Below are 27,321 nucleotides of genomic sequence, written 5' to 3'. Positions count from 1 at the left end.
CCGCCTGTCTCGCTCCAGGGCTATTTCCTCTTCTCTTCCTGCTCCTGACCCAAACCCAGGAGAAGTGGCCCCCACCAGACTCTCGGTCCACCAAGGCGGCCTCAAAGCAAGCCTCATGCCGGGTCCTCTGCCACTTAAGAGAGTTCCCGTGGGGGAAACTCCCTAACGCCAGAACCATTTTAATCAGTCGCACAGGCACGAGCTATTTTGAATTTGGATCGGAGAGGCTGAATATGGAGCATTACATAAATGCAGGTCGTCCTATTTATCCCTTCTGCACAACACAACCCCCCCCCTCTCAATCTGTCCAGCGCTACGTCCTTAGGAGGGGGCAGGGGAAGGGGAGCGAGGGGGGAGGGCACGCCGCCGCCCACACGGAGACAAAGGCCGCCAGCTCCATGCCCTTCCCCCCGGCACACTTCCCCGGCTGCCCGCAAGCAGGAAGCGGCTAACCCGCTGGCCCGTCTCCGGCCACACACGTGCGCCACGGCCAGCCGGAGGCATGTGCGCTCCCCTCAGCAGGCCGGGGCCGGGGCGAGCGCTCAGTAGGGCGGTGCTGCCCTCAGCCGGGGAGAAGGGGTTATACAACCGCCCGGCGTTGCGTAAGCGCCCGAGCCGAGAATAGTCCCAGGCGCGGCGGCAGGCAGGAGGGAGGGGAGCAAGCGCCGCCTCGTTCTCCTCCCCCTGACCCCGACGCCAGCTAGCTCCGGCGGGGACGCCCCACACAGAGCTGGCCGCCTCGCCAGAGCGCTCGCCGGAGCCCTTTGCTTCTCCGAAGGCGGCCCGAGCCCTGGCGAGAGCGCAGCTGGCCGAGCATGGCGACGACGGCGGCTCCGTGAGGCGGCCGGCGCGGGCTGCCGCCTTCCCTTTGTCCCAGCCCGCCAAGAGGCTGCGCTCGGCGATGGAGACCTAGCAGCAGCAGCGCCGCCGCCGCCGCCACCACACCCACCCCAGCCCGCCCGCCGGAGCCCGGAGGATGGAGCTGGGGGGCGCCCACTTCCAGGCCCCGTCCGGCGGCGGGGGTCCCTGCCCGGAAATGCTGCAAGTGGCCGAGGAGGCGTTCCGCGGCGGGCAGTTCGCGCTGGCGGCCGAGATCCTCAGCTCGCAGCTGGCCGAGCTGCCGCAGCCCGAGCGAGGCCTCTGCCTGCGCCGGGGGGATGCGCTGGCCCGCGCGGGGCGCATGGCCGAGGCGCTGGACTCCTACAGCGCGGCCGCTCGGCTGGCCCGGCTGCGGCCCGAGGAGCTGCGGGAGCTGGCCGAGAGCTTCGCCCTCACCCTCCGCGAGAAAGAGCTGCGGCTGCCGCCCTGGCCGGGGCCCGGAGGGGGCTTCGCCGAGGGGCCCGACCCGCTGGGGGACCCCGCCTGCTGCCGCCCGCCCGAGCTGCTGGGCTGCCCGTCGTGCCGGCGGCTGCTCTGCGAGCCGGTGACTTTGCACTGCGGGCACACCCACTGCAAGCGCTGCGCCCTCCGCGGCGGAGGGGAGTGTGTCCGCTGCGCGGCCCGCCGCTCCGGCCCGGCCTCCGGCGCAGCGGCGGCGGCGCAACCGCCCGCGGGGCTCCGCGTCAACGTGGTCCTGGGCAGCTTGCTGGAGAAATGGTTCCCGGACGAGAGCAGAGCGCGCCGGCTGTGCACCGAAGGGGACGCCTTGTGGGAGAGGCAGGAGCCCGCGGCCGCGCTGGACAAGTACCACCAGGCCCTGGAACACGGTGAGTGGTCGGCCGCCCCAACACACACACACACACACACACACACACACACACACAGGGCGACATCTGGCTGGGCCCACCGGCTGAACGGCAGCTGCCAAAAGGACATCAGCCCCCATTTCGGTGGCACGGCTGGCAGGCCACACGTGCGTCGGCTGTGTGCCCCCCGGGGGGTGTCGAGTACCAGCCCCCATTTTCATCTGGGAAGCCGCTTAGTGATTTTCTTCTAATGGCGGGGGAGGTGGGCGGGGGGCAAGGGAAGCCCCGTGTGAAGTCATCGAGCTTCCGGGATTCAGTGTGGCAGCAGGGGGGGGGGGTGTCCAGATGTCATACAATCCAGTGAATACTATTTAGGACTGTAAACCAACTGAGATCGAGTCATTGTGTTCCGAACCTTACTTGATGATGCTCCAGGTTGGAACCAGGGAGCTGGGACCTTTGTGCATGCTGTGGGCCGTGTGATTGATGAATGTGAGGAGGAATTCTGCAGTAGAGAAGGGGACCTCTCTGGATTGACACTTCCTGCATTGACTGCCTATTGTCTTTGTACTGTATGAGCACTGGAGGAAGTGTGATCGTTTCTCAAACTCACACAGCTGGGTTTTGTGCATTTCGGGGCATGACATGCTTGTGGACTGGAAGGCGTGGTCATTACGCGAGCCGGCTAGGATAAGATTGAGGATTTATCCGATGGAAGTTAACATAGCGATGCTTTAAGGGTGCAGGTCAGCTCAAAATTGACAGCCTCATCGTGTTAAAAAGACCCATCCCATTCATTTTTGAGCCAATAGGAATGTAAATGGTAAAATCCTTTCACTGTTGGTGTGAAGAAGATTTTACTGCTACGAGTTTATTCTTTGGACAACTGCACTCTGTGGGCATGCCCCTAGCATTTTAATCTGTTGAAAACTGAAGAGCAGAAGTAATGAATGGATGTTGGTCGTCTTTCCTGTTCCCCTTGATCTTGCACTTCCCAGGCAGTATATCAATAGGCTTGTTGTCTTGCATCTACTCTGGCTGTGCACAGCAAAGGCAGGTAATAAATAATAGGGATGACATGGCCCACACATGCAGTCTGGGTTAAGATCACTGCCTGCTCTCTATATCTGAATATCAAGAACGAACAATTCGCCTCCTTTCCTTATTTACTTTACAGTCTCTCTCCTTTTTGAACAATGCAGGTCAGTGTGACCTAGTAAATAATTTGCTGCAAAAGTCTTTCTTTGTATCCTGGCTGACAGTGAGCCTTATAAATGCACCTCTGAACAGGTAGACTCAGTTTGCTGGTAACTTGACTATTACATCTATTTTGGATTGGCATAGAGGTTTGGTGATAGTGTGGAATGCCATGCTTCCAGGTCTTGGCACTTGCTCATTGTACTGTGAAGCTGCACTGATTCCTTGGAAGCCTGGGCAGAGGTGGGGTAAATCTCTTTCGAGACTTAAGGATGAGTGTCAAAGTAGGGATGCCACGATGGGCACTTTTCACCTTTTATAGCTATGCCATAAGATCCCCTCTCTGTTGTTCTTAATAGGGTGGGACATTTCTGTGAAGGAGACACAGTATCCATACCTTTCACACATTTAGGTGTAGTATAGGAAATTCCCACTGTGGAAAATAAAGTTAGGGCTGAGTTTGGTCTTGCATTGTCCCACCAACTTTCCCAATACGTTTTCTTAATTTCAAAATACTTGTTCAGTTGTGCATTATCTTTATTGCTTCTGTTTTATGTGATCCGCCCTGAGCTTTCGGGAAGGGCGGTATATAAACACAATAAATATTAATTAATTAATTAATTAATTAATTAACGAACACTTTGGAAAACCTCAATACTAAAACTGGGATACAGTGGAGGAGAGGGGAATGATGTATGTCAGGGGTCCCCAGTACGGTACCTTTGGGTGCCATGGTGTCCCTTTGCTAGTGACTGCCAAGCCTTTTAAGGAAGTGGGTGGGGCCAAGTAGAGTTTTACCCAGTAAGGCTTCTTCTTGACTACTGGAGATTTTATTGGCTTTTTACTTTGGCAGCATCATCCACCACTGCACAAGGATGTCCATTGCATTACTGAAGTTCAGCTGTAATAGTCGTTTTGTGGAAGGCCCCACCTCCTGTGGCAGCCATTTTGTTTCTGTGCACCCCTGCCATGTCAGAATTCCAGATGTGCCCACAACCTCAAAAAGGTTGGGAAACTATGATAAAAGCACTTCCTGTCTCCATAGGGGAGAAAGCAATTGTAACTGGTGAGGGCTCTGTTTTGGGACCCATAACAGTGTAGTGGACACTCCATTTCAGCAGTAGTTTTAGGCCTCTTTCTGCCCATGTGTAGTGAACCCTTGGGTACTGAGCCAGCTAGATTGCTTTCCAATTGCCAGCTTGAAGTAATTGCTAACCTGTGATAACAGATTTTCTGAAGGGCTGTGAACACCTAAATTAATTGGGATAACCTTTCACATGACTGTTTATATTCAATAAACTTTTTAAGAAGTGCATTTCTTTCATGGCCTGTATACATGTATTTGTTTACTTATTTTATATTCTGTCTTTGTTGCTGAGACAAGGAGGAGTATACAGGATATAAGTCAATGCAGTCAGATTTCAGTCAGTATAAAACAACCAGTGAACAATGAAATAAGACTAGGATTAAAGTATCAGAGCACAATGTAAACCAGCAGCCTGTCTAAGGCCAAGTATACTATAAATAGACCGAGTGTGGATTACAAGATACAAGACAATGCAGTAAAGGCAGGTGATACCTACAGCAATCATTTCAGTGAACTACAGTCTTATTGCTTGTACTCTTGTACTGTGCTATTCCTTAAATGGATTCCTGAAGCCTTTGCTTTTGCATGTTCTGCAGAAAAATACACACATGTGACTCTCCCTGACCACCTTGGGCATGCTGCTCCATGCAGTGGGAGCCACCATTTAGAATGCATATGAACAGGTAGCTGCCAACCCCCCTTATTTGCAGCATCGTACTTCTGGAAGGCTTTGCTTGGATGACCATAGCTGTCCCACTGGAACTCAGTGGGAAAGAAGGTCTTGCAGGTATGCAGGCCCAGGGTTATTACTAACAAGAACCTTGGCTTGAACTTGGTAAGTGATTTGGAAACCATTAGCGTCTTTGCAGAATGGGTGCGACACGCATGTTCTGCCAGGTGTGCTATGGCAAACAGGCTGTGGCATTCCATATCAGTTGGAGTTTCCGAGTCATCTTTAAGGGCATATGAGATTAAATTAAAAATAAATACTGAATCCAATAAAGCATACTTAACATAGTTTACCGTGTGTGTGTGATGTACATGTTACACTTCCTATCTATCATATTTTTATCTTGCCCTTTCTCCAAGAAGATCAAAGCAGGATCTGTGCTCCTCCCCTTTTTACCCTTACAAAAGTCCCCCGAGGTCAGAGAACTTCTAATGGACTGGACCAAAGACATTCACAGAGCTATCCTAAGTAGAGTTATAGCCCTCTGAGCTCATTGGCAGACTCATATATTTTGGTCCAAGTGCTGAAAAACCAGAACATCTACCTTAACAGTCTATTTGGGCACCTGCAAATTAAGCGGGGGGGGGGGGGTGAAATGGTGAAATAGCTGTACTTGGCCAGTCAGGCACGGAGGAAGCCAAGCCCCTGGAATGCTGCCAGGGCCTCAGTTGGGTAGATACCTGACCCGGTGTGCTAAGCAGAATGTGTCACTGTTGGTGCGTACGCTGCCGATTGCCTACCCCCTGGTCTACGGCGTTAGGAAGTGATACTGTGGACATCTAAAAGATGCCAAAAGGGCACTCTGATCTCCAAGTAACACAGGGCTTTTTTGTTTGTGAATTGTTGCTTGCCTTTTCCTCAGGTGACGTTTAAAATGAAGAAAGACATGCTTAGCTTGTAGAGTTTTAAGGCGTTTTTTCATTGGTAGTCTGCCTTGACATGTAAACTTTACAATTTCTGAAAAATGCCAGTTATCACAATTTTATATGGAAACTAATTGCTACAACCATGACTTTTATATTTCTGAAGCAACAAAATAAGTCTTGGTTAAATAAGAAAGTAAGTTTTGCACTGCATATATTTCAGCATTTGCCAGCAGTTCTCTGTGTTTTTCTGAGAAACCACCTTTTTCTTCCCAGAGCATCAGAACTTGCAGATTTCTTTTTTTACATTTCTAACCCCATCACCCTTCAACATATGTCAGTTGGACAAGGTGAATAAGACTTAAGTGCTACCTAGCATTATTTCTTCAAACACAAGATAACTTAAAGCCCAAAGAGTGAGCATGCAGAAATGCTCTTTGCTTCCCACAGGTTAGCCTGTGTGGTAGGTGAGCTTGTACGATTAGTGTTTGAGGCAGCAGTCTGTTCAGTGGAATGGAAATGAAAACAAGGACCAGCTTAATCGCACTGCATCAAGTTATCAACAGTGAAATACTTGACTGCCTTGCAGTTTATGACTCATCCTGCAGCATTTCGAGAAAAAGCCTTTTTCTGGTCTGTGATGAAGGGGACCTTATGTAAAATGTATTCTGGTGTTCCTGAGATAAGAGAGACGTATTTCATACCACTTGTACCTCTAATCTGTAGGTGGCAAAACATCCACTGCAATGCAACTATTGGAATATTGTAAAGGCGCGTATTCTGTATGACATTTGTAATAAGGCACCAGGTGAAGAACTCAGAATAATACCCATATAAATATACCAGTGTGGTCCATCTGTAATCCTGTTACTGTAGAAACAGGTTAACAGCTGCAGAAACCACTTTCCTCAAGTTTGTCAAACCTGGAAGATGACCCCTTACCTTGACTCAGCCAATCTGGCTATCTGGATCCATACCACGATAATTTTGAGTGATTAGATTATGGTAATGCCCTCTACATGGGTCTGCCCTTGACATCAGTCCAGAGGCTCCAGTTGATACAGAATGTCACATATGGTTATTATCAGGAGCTCGATTAAGTAGACCCCATTGCACCCATTCCCTCGCACCATTGTGAGGGAGCTAGCTTGGTGTAGTAGCGTGGTTCTCAACCTTCCTAATGCTACAACCCCTTAATACAGTTCCTCATGTTGAGATGACTCCCAACCATAAAATTATGCAAGTTTTCTTTCACAGAAATTAAACTGAAACTGTGAAGATTCATTGTTCATGATTGTATATAAATTGGTTTTCCCCCCTGGGTTTCTCAGTTCAGTTCTGCCTCTTTTCCCACCATGCTGATCTCACTCTTTTTCCACTGCTCCAGATGGACGAATGCTCTATCTCGATCTACCCCATAAGGCTGTTGTGTGGATGGCACCCACCCTGGCCAAACTGCTTGCCCTGCCACGACTCCTGTGAAAGGGTTGTTCAACCCCCAAAGGGGTCCCGACCCCCAGGTTGAGAACCACTGCTCTAGTCTGTAAAACTGGGTTTGATGCCCCACTCCTCCATATACAGCCAGCTGGATGACCTTGGGGCAATCACAGTTCTCTTAGAGTTCTCTCAGCCTTACCTACTTCACAGGGTGTCTGTTGTGGGGAGAGGAAAGGTAGGCGATTGTAAGCGGCTTTGAGACTCCTTTGGGTAGTAAAAAGTAGGGTACAAAAAACCCATCTCCTCTTCTTCTCTTGGCTTTTCGTTAGCTGTCCAATCCGATTCAAGGTACCAACTATCCCATATGAAGATCTTTATGACCTTGGACCTGATATCTATAGGACAACCTCAACTTCTGAGTTTTGCCATGACAGTTCCATTCATTCTCTCAGGGCCATCTGTCTGTGTCTGTGCAATCATCTTGCTGATCTGTACAATCATTTGGAAAGATGGTTACTTGTTTTGTGAACTAATAAACAGTATTTTATCACACTTCCATTTCTTCCCTGGATTTCTAACCAAGTGCAGAATTGTGGTAATATTTTTCTTACTGCTTGGGAACTCAGCACAAGGCTTATTAGGAAGTTATATGCACTCCATGGTAAATTACCACTTGATCCTTGTTTATTTCTGCTTGGTTTGTACATGACTGTAAAAATACACCAAGATCTTTTGATGCAGAAAGTTCAAAATAAAATTGGTGGTAAAGGAAAACTCATTGGATGCCTTCTAGCAGCTGTTTTTCTTTTCCTATAATACATAAATAAGACAGTTTGTTGATTTGCTTTTCTGTTGAAGTAATCATTTCCTAGGAATCAGTGGATTATGTATTGCCAAGTTGTGTACCATGCTTTAAGATGGACTAACCAAAAGGTTAGGAAAATCTGTTTATTTTAAATCACAGAAGCATGCTGTAGCTTGAGGAAGTGTTGGTGTTTTTTTAAAAGAGGATTTTAAAATCCAGTTTCAGAAGATCTTAATTCAAAGTAAAGCAGGTATATAAGAACTCCTCATGAGTTACCTTCCTAGAATTAACCAAGATCATGACTTTAAAAACACCAGGTAGCTGAATGGAATATAAGAATCCTACATGATATTGAACAAAGTTTGACACCTGATGCCTGCACATGCCAAATTATACTCCTTAGGGAGGTCTCAGTCGCATGATAGAAGTTTTATGGGCAATATCAGAGTGTAATTTTATGCTAGATAACTTTAATCTGAATTAGATTTGTATTTTAGATTTATTTATGAAATTTTAATAATAATGCTGTGTTCCACCCTGAATCTGCTGAGAACTCACGACTGTTGTGATTTCCTTATAATTCATCTAATTAATGTGTAAGGATCATATATAATATGGTGGGAATTATTCTAAAACATAGGAGCCATTAATTACAGTGATTGCTTATTTCTGGTTCACTGTGATCCTGTGTTGTTATTTACTTCAATTCATGGAATTCTAAGCAGAGTTATAACTTTCTAAGCCCATGATTGACTTCAGTGACTCTTCAGTGGTTCAATTCTGTTTATGTTTGTGCTGCTAGATTGCAAACTTTTACAACTCTTAGGGAAGATTCTGGAATAATCCACTGTCTCTGATTTCTCGTAATGTAAAATTGGCCTGCCAAATGACTTTTCTTTTACATTGTTAATCTTTGTAATTATGAGTAAAGTGGGGTAGTAGAAAGAAGGAAAAGGTTGTTAAGGAAGGAGAGCAGAGATATTGAGTGTTTGATGCAGGAAAACTCTAGATGATGAGTTTTACAGTTCAAAATAGATAAAAGGGAAAATTGGTGTGACACAAGGCAAAGGATTTCAGTATATCAAGGCTTTTCTTGCCAGACCACAAAAGAAGAATGTGTTTTGAGAGGGCTGAACGTGCACCAAGACAATGCCCGTCCCTGGGATAGTCCTAGTATTGTAAGAGGCATGATTCACACAAGCTGCTTGAATAGATAAATGTACCAGGATTGCCTGATAAGTACTAGAGACATTGCTGATTTTTTTTAGAAGACCCCCCCTCCTAAATTGCTATAAATAGGCCTCCTGCTAGCTACTGAATTCCTAGACAGTTTTGTGTACTCCGGACCTATCATTGTGTCTCACAGCAGGCACTCTTGTTGCTAAAATGGCAAATAACTTTCTTCTCTTCTTCCCCTAGTTGTCTTTAAATGTCCTCAATATGTGAACTACTTTAGGGATTGGCATTCAGTTTAACTTTACTTTGTATGCTGTTGTTACTGTTTGCTTTGCTTAAGGCTAAGAAAAAAGAAAGCAGAATGATTCATTGACAATGGGGACGGAACATTGGAAGATAAAAAGAATTGTTTTTATACCCTCCTTTTCTCTACCAGGAGGAGTCTCAAAGTGGCTTACAATTTCCTTCCCTTCCTCTCCCCACAACTCGCAGCCTGTGAGGTAGGTGAGGCTGAGAGAGGCTGATATTCCTGCTCTGTCAGAATAGCACTATCAGGGCTGTGACAAGCCCAAGGTCACCCAGCTGGCTGCATGTGGAGATGTGGGGAATCAAACCCAGCTTGGCAGATTAGAAGCAGTAGTTTTAGAGGTTACATTTATTCTTCTCTTGTCCCATAAATTTTTGGATTGAAATCTTTATGTGAATTATGCTTATCTTGTAGACTTGGAGAGTTGCTCAACAGTAGTATACACGTTTATGTCTCATCCTCTAGATAATGTTTATGCTCATCTTGTAATCTGCCTTGAGTCTCTGTGAGAAAGATGAACTAGAAATCAAGTTGAGTCACAAGTACTGGGGTCCCAGAAACTAGACATAAGAGGAACACAATCCTCCTAATACATGCAGTCACAATTTTGTCTGAACTGGGCCATGTATTTTCAGTGCTAGGGATGGCAGCCAGAAGGTGAGGCCTGGTGATCCCCTGGCATTACAGTTCATCTCCAGACCACAGAGATCAGTTCCCATGGAGAACATGGATCCATTGAAAGATGGACTGGAAGAGACCCACTGAGGTCTCTTCCCTCCTCAGGCTCCATAACCCACATCTCCAGGGATTTCCCAGCCAAACCTGACAACCCTACTGCCTACACACTAGCCAGAGCATCTTTCACACAACAACAGTCATGCATATTCAGTCACGGATAGCAGACTCTCGACATTTTTTGAAATTGTCAAATCACAGCCAAGTCTGACTTATGGTGACCCTTTAGGATTTTCAAGGTCATTTGCCATTGTCTGCCCCTGCACAGCAGTCCTGGACTTCCTTGTTGGTCTCCCATCCAAATACCGACCAGGGCCAACCCTGCTTAGCTTCTGAGATCTGATTAGATCTGGCTGTCCAGGTCAGGGGTCAGTCTTACCATAGGCAGGCTAAAATACAACAGCTGGAAAAGGCCAATGTAGGTTGTTGGTATTTGGTTTTCTACATATTTGTTTTACATAGTAGGACTATGTCTGCCTATTTTGCTCAGTGTGGGAAGCTGGGCCAAAAAACCTGCACCACACCTCCTGTGGTATAGTTGGCCAGTGTAATGTCTGGAGCCAGCACAAGGGGGAAAAAAGTCATTGCTGAAGAGTCTTGGACAGCGGGAAGGAACTATGAAGAATCAGTGGCTTCCACTAAGAAAAGCTGAGCCGTTGAAGCATTGTGGTGAGAGAGTGAAGTGGGAAACCCTTGAATCAAATTTCTCCTGGGCCAGAACTCACTCGGTGACTCCCTTTTTGCAAAGTTGGAGTGATAACAGCAGCCAGTGTAATGAGATTTCTGTAGCCTTTGCTTATACCCTGAGTGTGCCGTATAAATTCAATGCATTTCTTTGTAATAAGAGCTAGCAAGCTACATTGTTGGACCATCTTTTTATGGGAAAGTTGTGGTTCTATTTGTTTTTTTATTGCAAGAAGTTTGCCCGGTAAGAAATTCTGTTGTGCAAATTTTGTGTGTGTGTGTGTGTGTGATTGTGAGGGCTTCAGCCTCTGAAAGGCTTAGTTCCTTTTAGCCCTGGTTAGCTGTCAGCAAGTTAGTGACCTCTTTTTGCGCAACCCTCTGCTCTTTTGCAATAATCTGCCTGTTTCCTCTACGTCACATATAACTGAATGAATTCTTTATTATAGCAATTTGATCATTAGTACAGCTTCAGAAACAAATGCTGTGGCCAGTTTGAACAGAGCATTTCAACCCATTTGATGATTGCCATTTGGAAGAGATTTAAGGTTGACATGCTTAACATAGCCAACATATCCCAGAAATAGTCATTTGCGTGGTCATCATTGTTGATAATACAACATACTGCTAAGAGCGTTTCCTCCCATTTTTCTACTCTTATGTGAAGATGTGTTTTAGCCAATTTTAATTTTCAGGCTTAATATGAATTCATATTTGGAGTTCAGATTTTGGAGACCGCCTTAAATACTAGAGCAAAGAAATGTAAATATTGACATAAATGTTTAGAATTAACACCGACACATGCATTAAATGTCATCATCAGAATTAATTACAATTAAACACTCCATTTTCATTCGGGACCAGTCATCACCCTTTAGACAAGGATCTGGAAACTTCAAGGAGACTCTGTATAACATAAATGTCTCGGTTTACTTTTACAAAGTAGAGAAACCTTAGGGTTTTGTTCCATAAGTCTACCGTTGACTGACACGGATTAGTCAGTGACTGTTTGTTTTGTTACTATTTGTTATATGGAATCTGATATTTCACTCTTCAGAGGCCGGTGTTGAAGGGAGCCTTTCACGTATACAGAATTGGAAAATACTGATACTGCAAATGCATTCTTTAAACTCTGGAATCTGAGAGAGTGTGGCATCATCTGTTCTTTTAAGGTTGCCAGGTCCTCCGTGGCCACCAGCAGGGGGCAGGCTTGCCAGTTCCAAGTTGGGAAGCTCCTGGAGATTTGAGGATGGAGCCTGGGGAGGTCCGGGATCTCAGTGGTGTACAGTGCTGTGAAACACAGCCCCCAAAGCATCCATTTTCTCCAAAAGAATTGATCTCTTTAGTCTGGAGGTGAGCTGTAATTATGGGGGTTCCCCAGGCCCCAGCTGAATGATGGCATCTCTGTGTTCTAATTAGGCATGCACTCCATTGTCTCCTTATCATCTCAGTTCTTTCCTATTCCAGTGGTCTGTATATGAAATGAGGATGGAAATGTGTGAGGGGAAATTAAAATAAAATAGCCTGCCATACAGTACCCGATGGATACATTCTCTTTCTGAATTGCACCAATGCCCCGCAGTCAGAGTCTTGGATCCACCTTAGTGTTTTCATGGATATGTGATTTCCTTGGCTTGCTGCTCTTTTGCTTCAGCTCAAAATGTCCCCCTAAAGACTGCTTCTGTGGGATAGGGGACTGCCACAGAGTGGCATTTTTGGGCTGCAGTAGGAGAGCGAGATGAATAAGTCACACTCCACAGGCAGAAATCCTTTGGTCCATAGAAATGCTCCAGTGGAGCCAACACAGAGAACTGAGTATCTTCTCCAGACATCCTTCATTATGCTCTGTGTGTCTAATGTTATGGCTTGGCAGGTCAGAAGACTTGTCAGACTCTAAATCAGCTGAAATTTAAAATTTCTTATTTATTTGAAACCCTTTTTTTCATCTGTGCCAGATTTTTTTCTATTGTTCTGTCCCTTGTTTTCACAAGAAAAAGGAGAAGGCTAAAAAAAGAACCTGTGTTTAAAATATCACTTGGGAGATAGAAGTGCTTATATAATTTGACCCCCTTTCCTTGATATAAATATTGTGCCTTCGGTAATGGAAAGATGTCCCATATCTTATGGATTAAGGATCACTGGCATACTTTGACCTCACAAGCTTGTCTTACCGTAGCCTAGATATTAGATAAGTTTCTAACACATATGTACTAATTTTAGCAGTGCTGTTTATTCCCCTGGTAGAAATGATTTGCCATTTTTACGGAGCAACTTTTTAAATACTGGCTTTGAAATAAAAATTTTCTAGCAGGGCTATGGGCATATTAATTCTTATTCTCCCCACACCCACACAAATCAAGGAATCTGTGAATTGCTTTCAGTAAAATTTGTCCTAGAGAGCTTTAAAAGGTTATACTGGCTAAAGGTGGTTGAGAAATGATAAGGGCTGTGAACCTCTAATTGTAGGAGTATTAATTATGAAGCCCATCATATGGGTTCAATGTCCCTGCTGCTTCTCCGGTTTAAAAAGTACACCCTTTCCTTTGAGAATGGGGAAGCGCACCAAGAGAAGAAGGTCTCTGGGCATAAAGTCTATGGGGCTAGGCCTTTAGAAAAGTACTTCTGAACATACAAAGCTATGTAACATAACTGCCAAGGAGCAGGAGAGTCATAGTTTCACCTGTATCCTGAAGCCCACTGGATAGTGCGTGAACTACAATTTGTGTTTCTTATCCATCATTTGCTGCAGTCTTCTGTAGTGTTACATCAGCTTCAAACTGAACTAAATTATGCGAGGTTGTGCATTAACATGTGTGTTTACAACATCATCATCAGATCTATAAACCAGAAGCAGTCCTTGGAGGAAAACCTGATTAAATGTTAAGATGTCCTAAAGTCAGTAGGTGAACCTCATAGTTGGCAGCTTAACTGCTCATCCCTAGGCTTCTGCTCCCAATGGTCATGTGAATGGTCTAGTCAAAGCTGTAAGTATTCCTGAAGTCATGTGCTTGGCAGAGGAATGGATCCGCACTGTTATTGGTAATGTAAATTGTCTTTAAAAGCAACCATTTAAATTGCCAGACATTTTATCATTTAAATATTAACAAGCTCACAATCTGTCTAGACTGTATAAACTCCCGCATTACCAGCTCTGCTACTGGACTGGCAGGAGAGGTAGAAAATCAACAAGCTCTCAAGGAAGCCCAGTGGAAATCAGTAGGCTTCTCTGATGAGTAGACATGCACTTTTACGTTGCAGACACCACCCAGATATGAAGGAAGTCAGCCAGATAATTTAAGATCATTTTTAATGCACACATTAATCTTTGACTTGAATTTGTTTATTGGCTTCACTCTTAGGCAACTTGGTGTAGTGGTAATGAACACAGACTTCTAATCTGGCAAGCCGAGTTTGATTCCTCTCTCCCCCTCCACATGCAGCCAGCTGGGTGACCTTGGGCCCGTCACAGCACTGATAGAACTGCTGATGAAACCAGACAGCCTTTTTCCTTTTGGTAGAATATGCCCCGCTCAGGAAACAACTGGTTCCTTCCCACCTGGAGTTTCTCCATTGCTGTGGCTGTATGGGGTGAGGAGATGCAGTTGACGCTGCTCCTGGCTGCGTCTTGTGAGGGGCCATTGGTTGGGGCTGAGCTGCCTGTCGGGATGTTCAGGCATGAGGGAGCCTTGGCCTGCCTGGTGTGTCTTTGATGGTTGCCCATCCCAGGATGTGGCTTGGTCTCCGTGGAGCACACCATCCTTCCTGCACATGCTGCCATTCGCTGATGTGCATGCTGGCAAGGTGGAATGGTGGGCACTTGCCCCAACCCCAAGAGCTGCCCACCTGCCCCCCCCCTTGCTAGGCAGTTAGACAGACCTCAGGCCTGGGGGTTCCGCCTGCCTTTGTCTGGCCTTGAAGAATAGTAGCAAGCAATGCAGAGGGTGGGGAGGTGGCCACAAACGAAAACACCATGGCCAAGAGAGGCAAGGCCAGGAGGGACAGACAGATTTGTGCATTTAGCACACCATTAAAGCCCAGCCCTTCCTCTCCAAGGAGCTCTAGCCAGTGCTCCTCTCCTCCATTTTTCTCATCGCAACTACCCTTGAGAAGCAGGTTAGGCTGAGAGGACAATTGTCCAATGTTCACTCAGGATGTTCCATGGCCAGTCGAGATTTGAATGCGTGCCGCTCAGCCCTATGCCCGCCACACCAGGGTGGCATGCAGAGCTGTCTTGAACAGCAACGTGAAGGTGAAGGGCTGGGAAGAAATTCTATTGAACACAGGGGGATGCAATTTTGACCAGAAGTTAATTGCATAAAGTACAACCCGACTTACTCCTTGGCTAGGTTTCAGTCCCAGCGATGCCCGCTGAACTATTTCATCATCATCATCATCATCATCTTAACACCGCCACTAAATAAAGCGGTAAGGGGTTCTGGGTCAGGATGTGTCCGGGATGAGGAAGGGTCCGGATTGGACCCTTCCTCCGGACAGACAATCAGAGTGACCAATCGGCAGGCATGAAGCGATTGGTCCCTCCGATTAGTCCCTCCGATTGCCAGCCCCGAGCAGCTGCTGCCTGACGCTGCTGCCAACACTTAGCCCCCCCGCCTTCGTCTTAACACGAAGCAAAGTCACCGCTAGTGCCCGCTGTATCCAAGGTACAGCAGGCTATATTACTAGTACTGCATAAAATGTGGAAAGGTAATTCAGAGAGAGAGAGAGAGAGAGAGAGAGAGAGAGAGATGGGAAGATGGCTTCCCCTTTAGGGTTCCTGCTGGATCAGATTCTATCCCCAAACAGTTTTCTAGAACCCGTTGTATTTTTCTGCACAGTGGGCATTATTATTAATAGTTTAAAAATGTATTTGTGGGAAGTCAGCAGCATTTTGCAGCTGTTTACCCAACTGCAGTTTTAGAATTGCGTACTCTAGATCAGGCTAAAAATCTCAGAACTGGAAACGTTGGTAAATAATACGTTCTATCAAATTAAAACTGTGCAAATGAGATTTTGGAAAAAGTCTCTAGAGCATGGCATAATACTGAACTCCCCCCCCCAAAAAAAAAATCCCCCCCCCTCTTTGCTTTCTGAATTACCTACCTAAAAAGTGTAGTGGATTTTGTTACAGTCAGACATGCTGGGGGAGTGAGGTTGTGCATTACTAACTGAAATTAACAGAAGGTCTTGTGACAGATTTGTGGTTGCATAAGCTTTCATGAGCCTAAGCCCACTGTATCAGATGTATATGAAATATTACCTCCATGTGACAGAAATGCATGCATTTGACAAAGTGGGACTTGGCTGACAAAAGTTTATGCAGCAATAAATTTCTTACTCTGTCGCAGACTAATTCAGCAGAGAGTCTAGTGGCGTCTTACAGACTTACCAAAGCTACATTCTGGAATTTTTGTCTGAAATATAGATCTCATATTCACATTTAGTTCTTTGTGATGCTTCTTTTACGTACAGATAAATTTAAAAAAGGGAGGGAAAGAACATAGGTTTAAAAATACTCTCAAGGACTGAACGTGTAGCACATGTTGAAATGGGATGATGTGACCTTTAGGAAGGAACTGATCATCCCACTCCTTTCCCAAAGCGATTGGATATCAAATTTGCTTGTCTCTGAAATCTGCTCTTGCAGTTAGTGCACGTTCAAGGGAAAAAATATCATGGAGTGGGAGTTACAATTACCTAGAGACCGTCAGCAGCTCCCTTTTTTGTTTATAAAAAGTTTCCTCTGACACAGTGCTGTGAACTATCTGACTACAGAACTTTCTTCTTCCAAATAGCAGAGCTGACTGGAAGCATAAGGGTGCCGCCATGACACTTCCATTACCCTCACTCTTGCACACTTTCCTGTGTGTGTCGCTGTCCTTTGTCCTGTCTGTTGTATCGTGTAACACTGTCTTCTTTCTCAGGGCTGCCTTTTTCCATTGGGAATACCAGTATGGCAGTATCCACTAGCACCGGGGAAGACTCCTGTCCATTCAAGAACCCATGTGGCCATTTGTGGGATCCTAAACAGAGTCAGTTGGCTTCTGTAGACTTAGAACAGGGTGCTTAGAATTGTGCTGTAATTAAACGTTAATGCAGGAATGGACTGTACAGAATCAGTCTTGAGAAGGGCGGTAGGATGAACATCAGTCCTAGATGTGTTTTCTCAAACTACGGCACCAAAGGAACACGTGGTACTTACAGCTTAACTACAAGCAAAAGGTTTCTGCAACTCTGACCTGGTTTCATTATGTATGTAACCTGCAAGTGTTTCCCTTATGAAAGGCATAAGAGAGAACTATCAAAATGGAATAGGGATTGTTGGAGTACTGGCCGTGATGTCACTTCCAGGGAGGGAAAGTCAGTTGACACCACTTCTGGGGCTCCTCAAAGCCTGAAAAATAATTTCCGGGGCTCCTGCATGGTCAAATGGCTGAAAAAGTCCTCTTTACTACTGCTGATTGTATGAGTCGAAGTGGGAAGTTGAGGTGCTTCAGGAGGATTTGCCCTCCCAAAACAGGCAAATGGCATCTCAACTTACTGGATGATGTTGGGCCACCTTCTTTCACTCTGGGACCTATTTTGCAGAATTGTTATAAGCATGTAGGAATTCCTTGGAAGAGAGGCAAGATAAAAATGTAGTAGGTCAGTAGTGATCTGGGTGAAGCTGTAATTAGACCTAACTCCCCTCCCCCCCAATTGGGTACACCATCTGCTACTCCCCGATTACCTCTTGATTACTATCTATCCCCTGAGGCAGGAGATTTGGGGAAGTTGTGGATTAGAGGGGGTGGGAGGTTATTTTTGCCACCAGGGAGGGATAATTTTATTTTATTGGGGTTTAATTGTGTGTGTTTTTTAATGTGTAACCCACCACAAGCCATCAGTTGGAGTTTCAGAGAAGATGGTGGTTGGGCCTGTTTACCTGGATGCAAGTGTGCTTCTTACAACTAAGAGTCACATTTCCCACCCTTTCAGAGCAAGTTTGCAGTTTACTGTGTTCCTGGATTTGTTTTGTTTTCTGGAAATCCAGATGGCAGCTCCATATTGGTGGTTCCAGATTTAGCTGGGAGGCCAGCTTCGACGCTATGTAAAGACTAGGGAATTTAGCAGTGCATGTTAATGGTGCTTTTTCGGCTTTATTGTATTGTGTTGAAAAAAAGTTTGGACATTTCGTTTGAATATAGCTGCTTAGGGCTAATTTTAACAATCACTTAAAGAGTAAGAGTCCCGTAGCTCCTAAAAGACTAACAAAATTTGTGGCATGGTAGGAGCTTCCTTGTATCTGAAGCAGTGAGCAGTGATTCATGAAATCTCATACCCCGCCTCATATTTTGTTAGTCTTTAAGGTGCTACTGGATTCCAAATTATGGGAATTTTTGCTGTTTTGTAGTTTACTATAATATACAACTTCCTATTTTTAATATGTTTTTATAAGATTGTTTTTAAATATTACATTGGAATCCTCTTTGAGGACTGCAGCAACTTCTGTATTAAAACAGAGGAATGAATGCTGGTGTGTTTTAATCTGTGCTGCTTCTTTCTCTGTTCTGCATCTTTCCCTGGATGAATAGTGTGAGAGTCACCCCGGCTTTATAGACTCTTAAACCTAGTTGTCTTCCCATGATGTACTAATAGTACAAGGGATTGAATAGATGGTCCTGAAGTTATTATGGCATTCATTATGGTGAAAGCGCTATTCATTATTCCAGGAAGAATGATCCTGTGATCCTGTTACACCAGTGGCCCCTCTCTCTGGGTTAATGCTGGTAACAGCATAGCAGTGATCTGTACACATCAGCAGTAGCTGTACAAATAAGAGCTTAATGTAGCAGTACCAAGAGTATCTGCCACTTGCTAAGGTGGCACACATGTTTTCACATCAGATGTGCACTGAAGGCTCCACTTGATGATAGCATTAGCCAAGTGACCCTGTGAAAAAAACTTTAACCCTTTACACACAGCATGCAATCAGAAAAGGCTCCTTTCACACGCCAGTCTGTAGTGCTACAATCTGCAGGTTATGTTTTGCATCATGAGTGTTTGACCAATGATAACACAAAGTATCTGGTTGTTTTAGCAAAGTGGACTCTTGATGAGAACTTACCAGGCCTTGGGAGATGTCTGGCTGATGACCCCCCCCCCCCGACCAGTGCAATAGTGTCCTCAAGAACAGGTGAAGCTGCCTTGCGCTGAGTCAGACCATTTATCTGTCTAGTTCTGCACGAACTACTCAGGGTCTCAGGGAGTCGTCTCTCACATCAGTGATTCCCAATCTTCTGAGTATAGTGCAGTGACCCTCACATCCATGGCATGGTGACTCATCTGATGCTAGTTCAAGGGGTTTTTGTGCAAACTAAGACCATGGCATCTGTCTAGTTCATTTTCCACAGTTTTTGAGAAACCAACAACCCCCCACCATGAATGGCAAGCAGTTAGCATTCTGATATATACAGCATCTTGCAAGGGTTATGTTCCAACCCTTGACCACCCTCTCATCTCTATTATTCCCTAGGTTATAAGAATTACATTCTAGTAGACATCATGGTGTGTTTTACTTGATCCATATGCAGCAATGAAAAAATAATTAATATATGATGTGGAAGATACTGTTTCCAGGGTAAGTTCTTGATTTTCAAAATCCAGAAGAGCAATGGAGATGGTAGGGGTGGCCATTAGGGAGTGCTGGTCTGTGGCCCACTTCCAGAGGCTTCATGACCCACTTTTGGGTCTCAGCCCACAGGTTGAGAAGGACTGTTTTACATCACCTACCATCTGAGCTGTTTAAGCCAAGATCAGCAGGATCAAACCTGGGACCTTGTGCATGAAAAGCAGATATTCAATGACTGAGCAAGATCCCTGCACCGAGGGCTTCCGTAGTCTGCTGAGGAAGAAGGGTAATTATTCACTGTACAGTTACTTTTAACTGCAAAAGTCCATGTGAGCGAGTTGCCATATGGGCATCAGCATTTGAGTTTTCTAAAGACCCATGGGGAAGACTGGGAAGGAAAGACGTCATCTGAGACTACATTTCCCCCTCTTCTGCTTGTTTGTGTGCTGTAGTTTGAGATACAAAGTTGGTGTTAAGTGGGCATAAAGCTAGAGCCTGAGGCAGTATATCTTAGAAAAGGCATAAATCTTAGGACATTTTATTTGGTTTTGCCTTACCATTGGGGGCTCTGTAAAGCACCAGAATCCCTCTTCTTACAGGGTCCTAGTTTCTCTAGGCAGAAGGTAACCTCCTTCCTCACCCCTCCTGTAGTAAGGGATGGGGGGAGGGGTATTCCGCCATGTTGGAATTTCTTTGTCTTTTAAGGGGGCTTTTAATGGGGGATTTATAAGACTTTGTAACCCGCCACGAGCCGATTCGGAAGTGGCAGGGAATAAATCGAAACAACAACAACAACAACAACAACATGCCTTGTGCCTTGCTATGCTGAGGTCTGTGTTTGGCTAGAGCAGTGGTTCTCATTTGGGGGGTCATGACCCCTTAATCGACCCTTTCATGGGGGTTGTTGAGATAGGGCGGCGGCAGCAACACCATGGTGCTGGCCTCCTCCACGCTGCCTTGGAGATCTCCATAGTTTTGTGAGTTCCAAGGCAGCCGAGGCAAGGTGGATATCCAGCTGCTAAAAAAGACACGTGCTGGACTCTAGAGCTCTGTGCCTGTGTGTGGGCACCGGCTGGTGTGCTGCTGCCAGCTCCGCTCCTCTCCCCGATGCTGAGGTGCTGGCTGGCTCAGACTTTCGTGATCTCCAGTGCACCAAAGTTTGCAACCCTACAGCAGCCTCGACAACTCAGAGTGGGTTGCGCCATCAGGTAGGCTGAGAATCACTGGGCTAGAGTTTCTGGTCATGTGCCATTGTTTCATTGGAGACTGGGTTCCTGTTCTCTCTTGTAGTGGTAGGGTGAGGATAGAGGGTGCTGGATGCAGTTGTTTGGGCCTTTCACTGATTCCAGTGGAAACGTGTTAACTTGCACCACAGTTCCTCTGTTGTAATTTTATGCTGCCATCTGGGTAGGATTGACTCTGTCAACAGCATAAAATGTACCTAAAGTAGATTTTGTATTCTCTGCAGACCTTTATGACTTGTTGACAATTGTTAACTCTGGCTGCTGTTTTTAATTTATGTACTGTGACTCTGACATTTACAAGTGTCTCATCTGTAGTTACCATTGTTCTAAATTGCTCAGTAAATTTAAACACAATGATTGGTTTTCTACCATGAAATGGCAGATCAAACATATTCTAAGCCATCACTACAGCTTCATTTTTTCAGTGAAGAAATATTTTCTTTTATCTGTCCTGAATCTACTGCCCATCAACTCCAGGCTAAAGTTTCTCTTTTCTACTGATTGGCATACAATCTCTCTCTCTTTCTCTCTCTCTCTCTCTCTCTCTCTCTCTGTCTCACTCACTCTCACTCTCACTCTCTCTCACTCACTCACTCACACTCTCACTCTCTCACTGGGTGGTTGTGAGGATCCTCCACTCTGGAGGATGTCTGTGATAATAGCAAGATTTTAGCACACTTGCATTCCTCTATGAGACTTGTACATGCGGTTGGCTAAGTGTTGCTGTTGACAGGACAGTTGAAAATAGTTCTAAAGAACTGAGGGGATTGACTTGGGCGCTGAAAGAAAATAGCAGTGTGGTTAAGTGTGAGACAGAAAAGCCTGTTCACACAACCCCAGCCATGCTGCCCATCTGTGGAAAGGGAACAACAATCATATGTAATCCCAGGGTCACTGTGAAATGGAATGAGTGAGAAAGTTTCATTGTCTAAGTCAGCCCTTTTCAACCTTTTGACTATGGAGGCCACCCTGAAAATGTTTTCAGGCTTCTGGCCACACTGGAAGTAATTTCAGCTGGGCACGCCTCCCTGCCATGGCCCCAGAAGTGCCACACCTCCTTGCCGGGCTCCTCTCTTCCCCCCCTCCCAAGCTCACCAGAGAGCCAGTTTGGCATAGTGGTTAGGAGTGTGGACTTCTAATCTGGCAAGCCAGGTTAAATTCTGCTCTCCCCAACATGCAACCATCTGGGTGATCTTGGGCTCGCCACAGCACTGATAAAGCTGTTCTGACCGTGCAGTGATATCAGCGCTCTCTCAGCCTTACCCACCCCACAGGGTGTCTGTTGTGGGGAGAGGAAAGGGAAGGCGACTGTAAACCACTTTGAGACTCCTTCAGGTAGAGAAAAGCGGCACATAAGAACCAGCTCTTCTTTTTTCTCCTACGGCCCAGTGCCTATCTGCAGCCTGAACTCTGTGCCACAACCAGGTGCTAGGCCAATCCAGGCCCCTCAACCCCTTGAGTTGAAACAAAAACACTCACCTCACTCACTGAGCCATCACCAATGCAGGTCGACTCAAAGTGAGAGGAACCTTGACTGGCAAAGGTATGAGTGGTTGGGACCCCTCCCTTTCCCACCCCCTCCAGGCCCATCACTGGCTACTTGGGGAGGGGTAGGTCAACCTGCTTTATATGGGCCTAAGCTCCACAGTGCACCCCACAGCTCACTAATTGGGAATCCCTGGTCTAACTGCACTTTGGAAGTCTTAAGACGATGTAAAACACTAAACAAAATGAAACGCCAGAATAATGTTCAAGAAGGCTGTATCAAGAAATCTGTGTCAGGGTTCACAAACAGCCTGATCTTCAGACTGAAACTGGGAAAATCTGTTGGTGCTCTCTTTCCCCACACCCTAAAAAGAGAAAGTACAGTACTGAAGAATGTGTTTGGCAACAGATGGAATTACAGTATAAGCTTTGTTGCTGCCAGTTTTACATTTGGGACTTGGCCAATTCAGAAAACTGTGTAATCTCTCTTGGTATTTTGCTATGTATGCTTCCTAAATTTAAACTCCGTGGCTGGATCGATACCAACATTTATTTTTAAAATCAGATGGGAACTGGTAAGTGATATGCAATAGCAGGGAGGGTTAGAGCAACATTGTGAAGGTGGGGAGGAGCACAAGTCTCAGCCTTAAGACTCTTTTCAGGGCTCACAGAAACTTGTTTTGAGCTGTTCTTAAACAGTACTTTTAATGGTTGTATCTGGCACATAAGAAATCTTGGTAAAATGCCAGTTCTTTATGAAACCTGAGTAGACTATATTTTTTAGCAGTGGCAGAAAACTACATTTAAAATCTTATTCTCTGTCACATTCAAGTTTGACTTGTGGAACTCAAGTTGTAAGACTCCCCAACAGGTTGGCAAAGATCTGGTATACTGTATGCAGTGTAGACTAGGCTTGAGGTGTACAGCTGACCATGTGTAATGGACATTATTTGCAAAGGCTTGTTGTTGGTTCTGACTGAAAGGCCTTGGTCTCCTTTGGGGCCAGAGTTGTTTGTTGTCCTGACAAGAGAACCAGGTTCCTAGTGGACCAAAAGTCTGTATCTATTGCTTGACTTGGCTTTAAAAAAATTTTGTCACAGGAAAATGTCACCCTGACCTCTTGGTGGAGGATGGGTGGTTCCCTGAAGTTTGGTGTGGGCTGCTTGGGTGATGGGAAGACAATGGCAGGGACATTGTGGTGTTCTTATAATTGGTACCAGATGCTTGGAAGGTAATTGAGGAGGGAATGAACTATCAGTTATCTCGACAGTGTCAACTTGTGGTAATTGCCCACCATCAACTTGTGTGCCCATTGGCATGGAAACTTGTGTGCCCAGTGTCAACTTGTGTGCCCATTGGCATGACAAAGTGGTCAGGAAAAGTTTGTAGGGATCTTTTATGAATATTATAGAAATATATATTCAGTTAGGGGTTTAAAACTTCATTTATTCACTTATTTACACATGTTTATGCAGGTCTGTTTGCAGGACCAAAGAAGTTGGACCGAAACTTGGTGGAATGACAGATGTGAGAGAGAATCAGACTGAACTCTCAGGGACTTTTGTGGTTTAGGTCAGTGGTTAGACAGCCATGAGGAAGGGTAGTTGACCATATACGGACAGGTGTCTTATATAACTTTGGGGACTTTCCTTGCCAAATGGCGGACGGTACATAGGGTGTGAGCGTCCCCAACTTCATAGGGTGTGTGTGATTATGATTGGTTTATTGATGAGAAAACAACTGGGCAGGTGTTGGTTTGGAAAGTGTGGTTGGGTCTTGGACCAATATTGAAGGAACTTTCTTATTCTCCTAAATAAACTTCATATGTATTCACTCCACTGTGTCTTTATTGTGTTTGGGGAGAGACAGACCCATAGCGCACCACCCACCGATCTTGCCCTCTTTGTGCCTTAACCTGTTGAGTGTTTGGGGCGTTTAATGAAGGTCAACACAGTAATGATTGAAAGTCTGCTACCCCCCCCCCCCAATTGTTACTAGTTTTGCTGTAGTTTGCGAATGTTGGTGAAGCTGAGGGGACTAGCAGTGCACTCAATAGTAGGTCAACAATTTAAGCTTTTCTTTTCACTCCTTCTTCTGAATCTATTTCCAGTGGCTTTTCACCATGGGCTACGAATATTCACATAAAATATCAAAAAGCTTTGCGGTCCAGTAGGACCAAACCAGGAAAAACAAAATTTGGGTGCGTCCCTTGTACTTTCTTGAGGCTTACATTAGAATACTACGGTTAAAAAAATCTTTCATAGCCCCCTGAAATGTGTAAAATGGGGATCCATTGGCTCCCATCCTCTTTAGGAAAGAAGTGTGAGTTGGCTACAGCATAAAGTTTGCATGACTTCTCCATGTTCAGACTAGCCTAGCTATATTGCATGGTCAGTAATCTCAACCAAGCCCAGTACACTGTTTTTGAAGGTTGTCCTGTATCCAAAGTAATTCAGAAAGCTTTTGGAATGCTGAAAGAAGGTTGTGTTTGTTCCCTTCTGTTCCATTCCAGGTTCCAATGTCCTGTAATATCCCTAAAATATTATTAAGGACACCGTGTACATTCTGTAGGCAGAGTTTCTGTGTCATTAGGAATGATATCCTTTGACATTCCCTCTTGGAGTATTGTATGTCAGTGTGTTCAGGTTAAAAGGCCTGCTGTTTGTAGGAGATGCTGATGATCATTTAACTAGAGCCCTCACTGAATTAAGAAAAGCAATAGCTGTTCATTTACAGAGATACTGTTACATGGCAAACTTTCAAGACAATTTGATAAAAAGCTTTCTTTTCCCGCCTTCTTCCCTAATGAGTGGAAAACCTGGTCCAGAAAGGTATTTAGGAACTCAAGGCCTAACAAGAGCAGGATTGAAGCTGTTCTGTGGTGTTCTTTCAGTATAGCCTCATCTACCCCTTCCTCTGCTTTAGCATGATGTGAAATAGCCATGTCTCCTATTTTGGCAGAAGACCTGCTGGCAGTCTGCACTTCCCAACAGCATTCTGTTGCCTGGTAAAAGGGGAAAAAACTAATTTTTAAATTGCCAAAGATATGACATCACTTCCAGGGAGAACCCAGGAGTGCCATCATGTTGCCCTAGGATTTGCCTGAAACTCTATGGTTTACAACCTCTGGTCCCCATCTCCCCACCCCCTTCCTTTAGCATGATGTGATTGCATTATCAGTTGTGGGTGTGATTTTGAGCTGAAAGTGGCTGTCTGGCATTATTTGCTAAGGGGGAAGTAAGTAAGACAAGACTGATTTTGGTTGACTCCTCTTTACTCTGTCATTTTTCACTATTGAGTAACAGCAGAAGAGAAAATAACCCTTAAAATATGCCAAGTACTCAACTTTTTCTGAAATTGCAGACTTTTTATTTTAAAATAATTTTTGAATGTTGGAAATGTGTCTTATATAAATCCAAAATAATGATAAAAGTTATAAAAATCCTGTTTTTTGTACTTTGGTAATTGTGAATACAGTACTAATGTGACTAGTTGGAATGTTTATGAGCTTCCTGGAACTTCTAAGCAGTTCTGTGAGCCAAGGTCATAGAGAATATTTCTTACACTACTTGATGTCACATTGACCAAGACATGACTTAGGGCTTTAAAAAAAAGCTGTTCTGGAAAGACTGAATGTTTAGCTATGCAGCCATAAGAAATCAGTTAATAATATAAAAATAATCAGTTAATAATATGAAATATAGACAATTCTTTAGAAAAAAATCACTCCTGTATTTTTCTATGGAAAATTTTCTGACATACATGAATATATTTTATTGTATAGTAAAATATGATTAGCTGACTTGGCTTTAAAAATGACTGAAGAACTCAATCCAGCTTACAATATAAACAATGTTTTATAAATAACACAATGAAAACTATTATAAAACCCATATAACTCACAGTTTAGGATGCCAGTGATAAAAGCTAAATCCGTCAAAAAGCAATCCTAAATAAAACTTTATTCAGTTGCCTCCTAAAGATTGACAATGAGGGTTCAGGTGCACCTCCCTGGAAAGGCTGTTCCATAATTAGGGGGTGCCACAGAAAAGGCCATCTCCCATGTAATCATCAGTCAAGCACCTGTAATTGGTGGGGCAGTCAGAAAGGCATCTCCCCAAGATATTAATTCTGGAACAGGAATGTCTGGGAAAAGATAGTCCTTTAGATATCCTGGGCCCATGCCCTGTAGAGCTTTAAAGGACAAAAACCAACACCTTGAAGTGGGCTGTACTTGCTGTAGCATTGGGACGTAAGCATCTGATAGCTGGCTCCAACCAGCAGTTCAGTCACAATGTTCTGTACTACCTGAACACTTGTCAAGGACAACCCCAAGTGGAACCTATTGCAGTAGTCCAGTCTAGATATTACTAGACATTAATCACTGTGGCTAGAGCTGACTGACTCGGGAATGGACACAGTTGAAACATCAGCTGGAGCTGGGTAAATACCCTCCAAGCCAAAGCAGCCACCTAGTTTTCTAAAGTGATTACTGTGACAAGCAGCATGCCCAAGCTGTGAACCTATATTTTCAGGGGGAATACAACCTGGTCCAAACCCTGGGGGTTCTGAAGTCCCATGTCTTAATTTCTACTAACCCTGAGAACCTCTGTCTTGTCAGCGTTAAATTTTAAGTTTGTTCACCCTTATTTACCCAGCCCATTATTGACTCCGAGCACTGGTTCAGAACATCATCAATATTAATGATAGTGCTTGAAGCCCACGCTTACTTGTCGGAAATGGCTGTGTTTTGAATTTATCTGTGTGCAGATACAATATTTATGCTAGAGAGGACCCTTTAATTCATTCTGTTCATTCAGAGGTTTCTAATAATGCGCACTTCTTTTGTTACAGCTTTCTGTAAATGTTCGTTAATAGCACAACGGGCAGAACTCTGTACAGCTATGAAGAATTATCAGCAAGCCCTTTATGATGCGGAGGCCCTCTGCCGAAATAAGCCCCACTGGCCTAAGGTATGGCATTTCTGAGCTGCTGAAAAAGGAAATTTGAGGTATATAAGAAAGAAGCTTTGTGTGCCTGTGAGGGCACAGGGATTTGCTTCTAACACAGTGAAGGGTTATACGTCTGCATGAAGAATGAAGCTTGTGGCAGAACCATTCTTTTCAGCAGTTGGGCGTTTTCTGTGCAGTTTTGTTTGGTTTGAGCACTGGTCTTCCTTTCTGCCATAGCGTAGAAAGAAAGCTGTGAGTTTAGGCGTGATCGCAGCTCATAGTTTGCTGCTGCATGAATGAATTGTGAAACAGCTTCAGCCTCACTCATG

The 27,321-nt window shown here is 44.9% G+C and overlaps 1 protein-coding gene across 1 annotated transcript in view; it reads left to right on the top strand.

Moving 5' to 3' along the window:
• Positions 1-610: 610 nt before the first annotated feature.
• Positions 611-27,321, top strand: part of LONRF2 (LON peptidase N-terminal domain and ring finger 2) — a 50,245-nt gene continuing 23,534 nt past the window's right edge. The window contains exons 1-2 of the mRNA XM_077343517.1: positions 611-1,706; positions 26,895-27,013. Of these exons, the coding sequence (XP_077199632.1) occupies positions 977-1,706; positions 26,895-27,013 (849 nt within the window). The 5' untranslated portion in view covers positions 611-976. The remainder of the gene's footprint in view (positions 1,707-26,894; positions 27,014-27,321) is intronic.

The sequence above is a fragment of the Paroedura picta genome, chromosome 6 (assembly GCF_049243985.1).
Source record: "Paroedura picta isolate Pp20150507F chromosome 6, Ppicta_v3.0, whole genome shotgun sequence".
NCBI lineage: Eukaryota > Metazoa > Chordata > Lepidosauria > Squamata > Gekkonidae > Paroedura > Paroedura picta.
The sequence above is the reverse complement of the archived record's forward strand: the minus strand, read 5'-3'. Positions and strand labels throughout refer to the sequence as shown.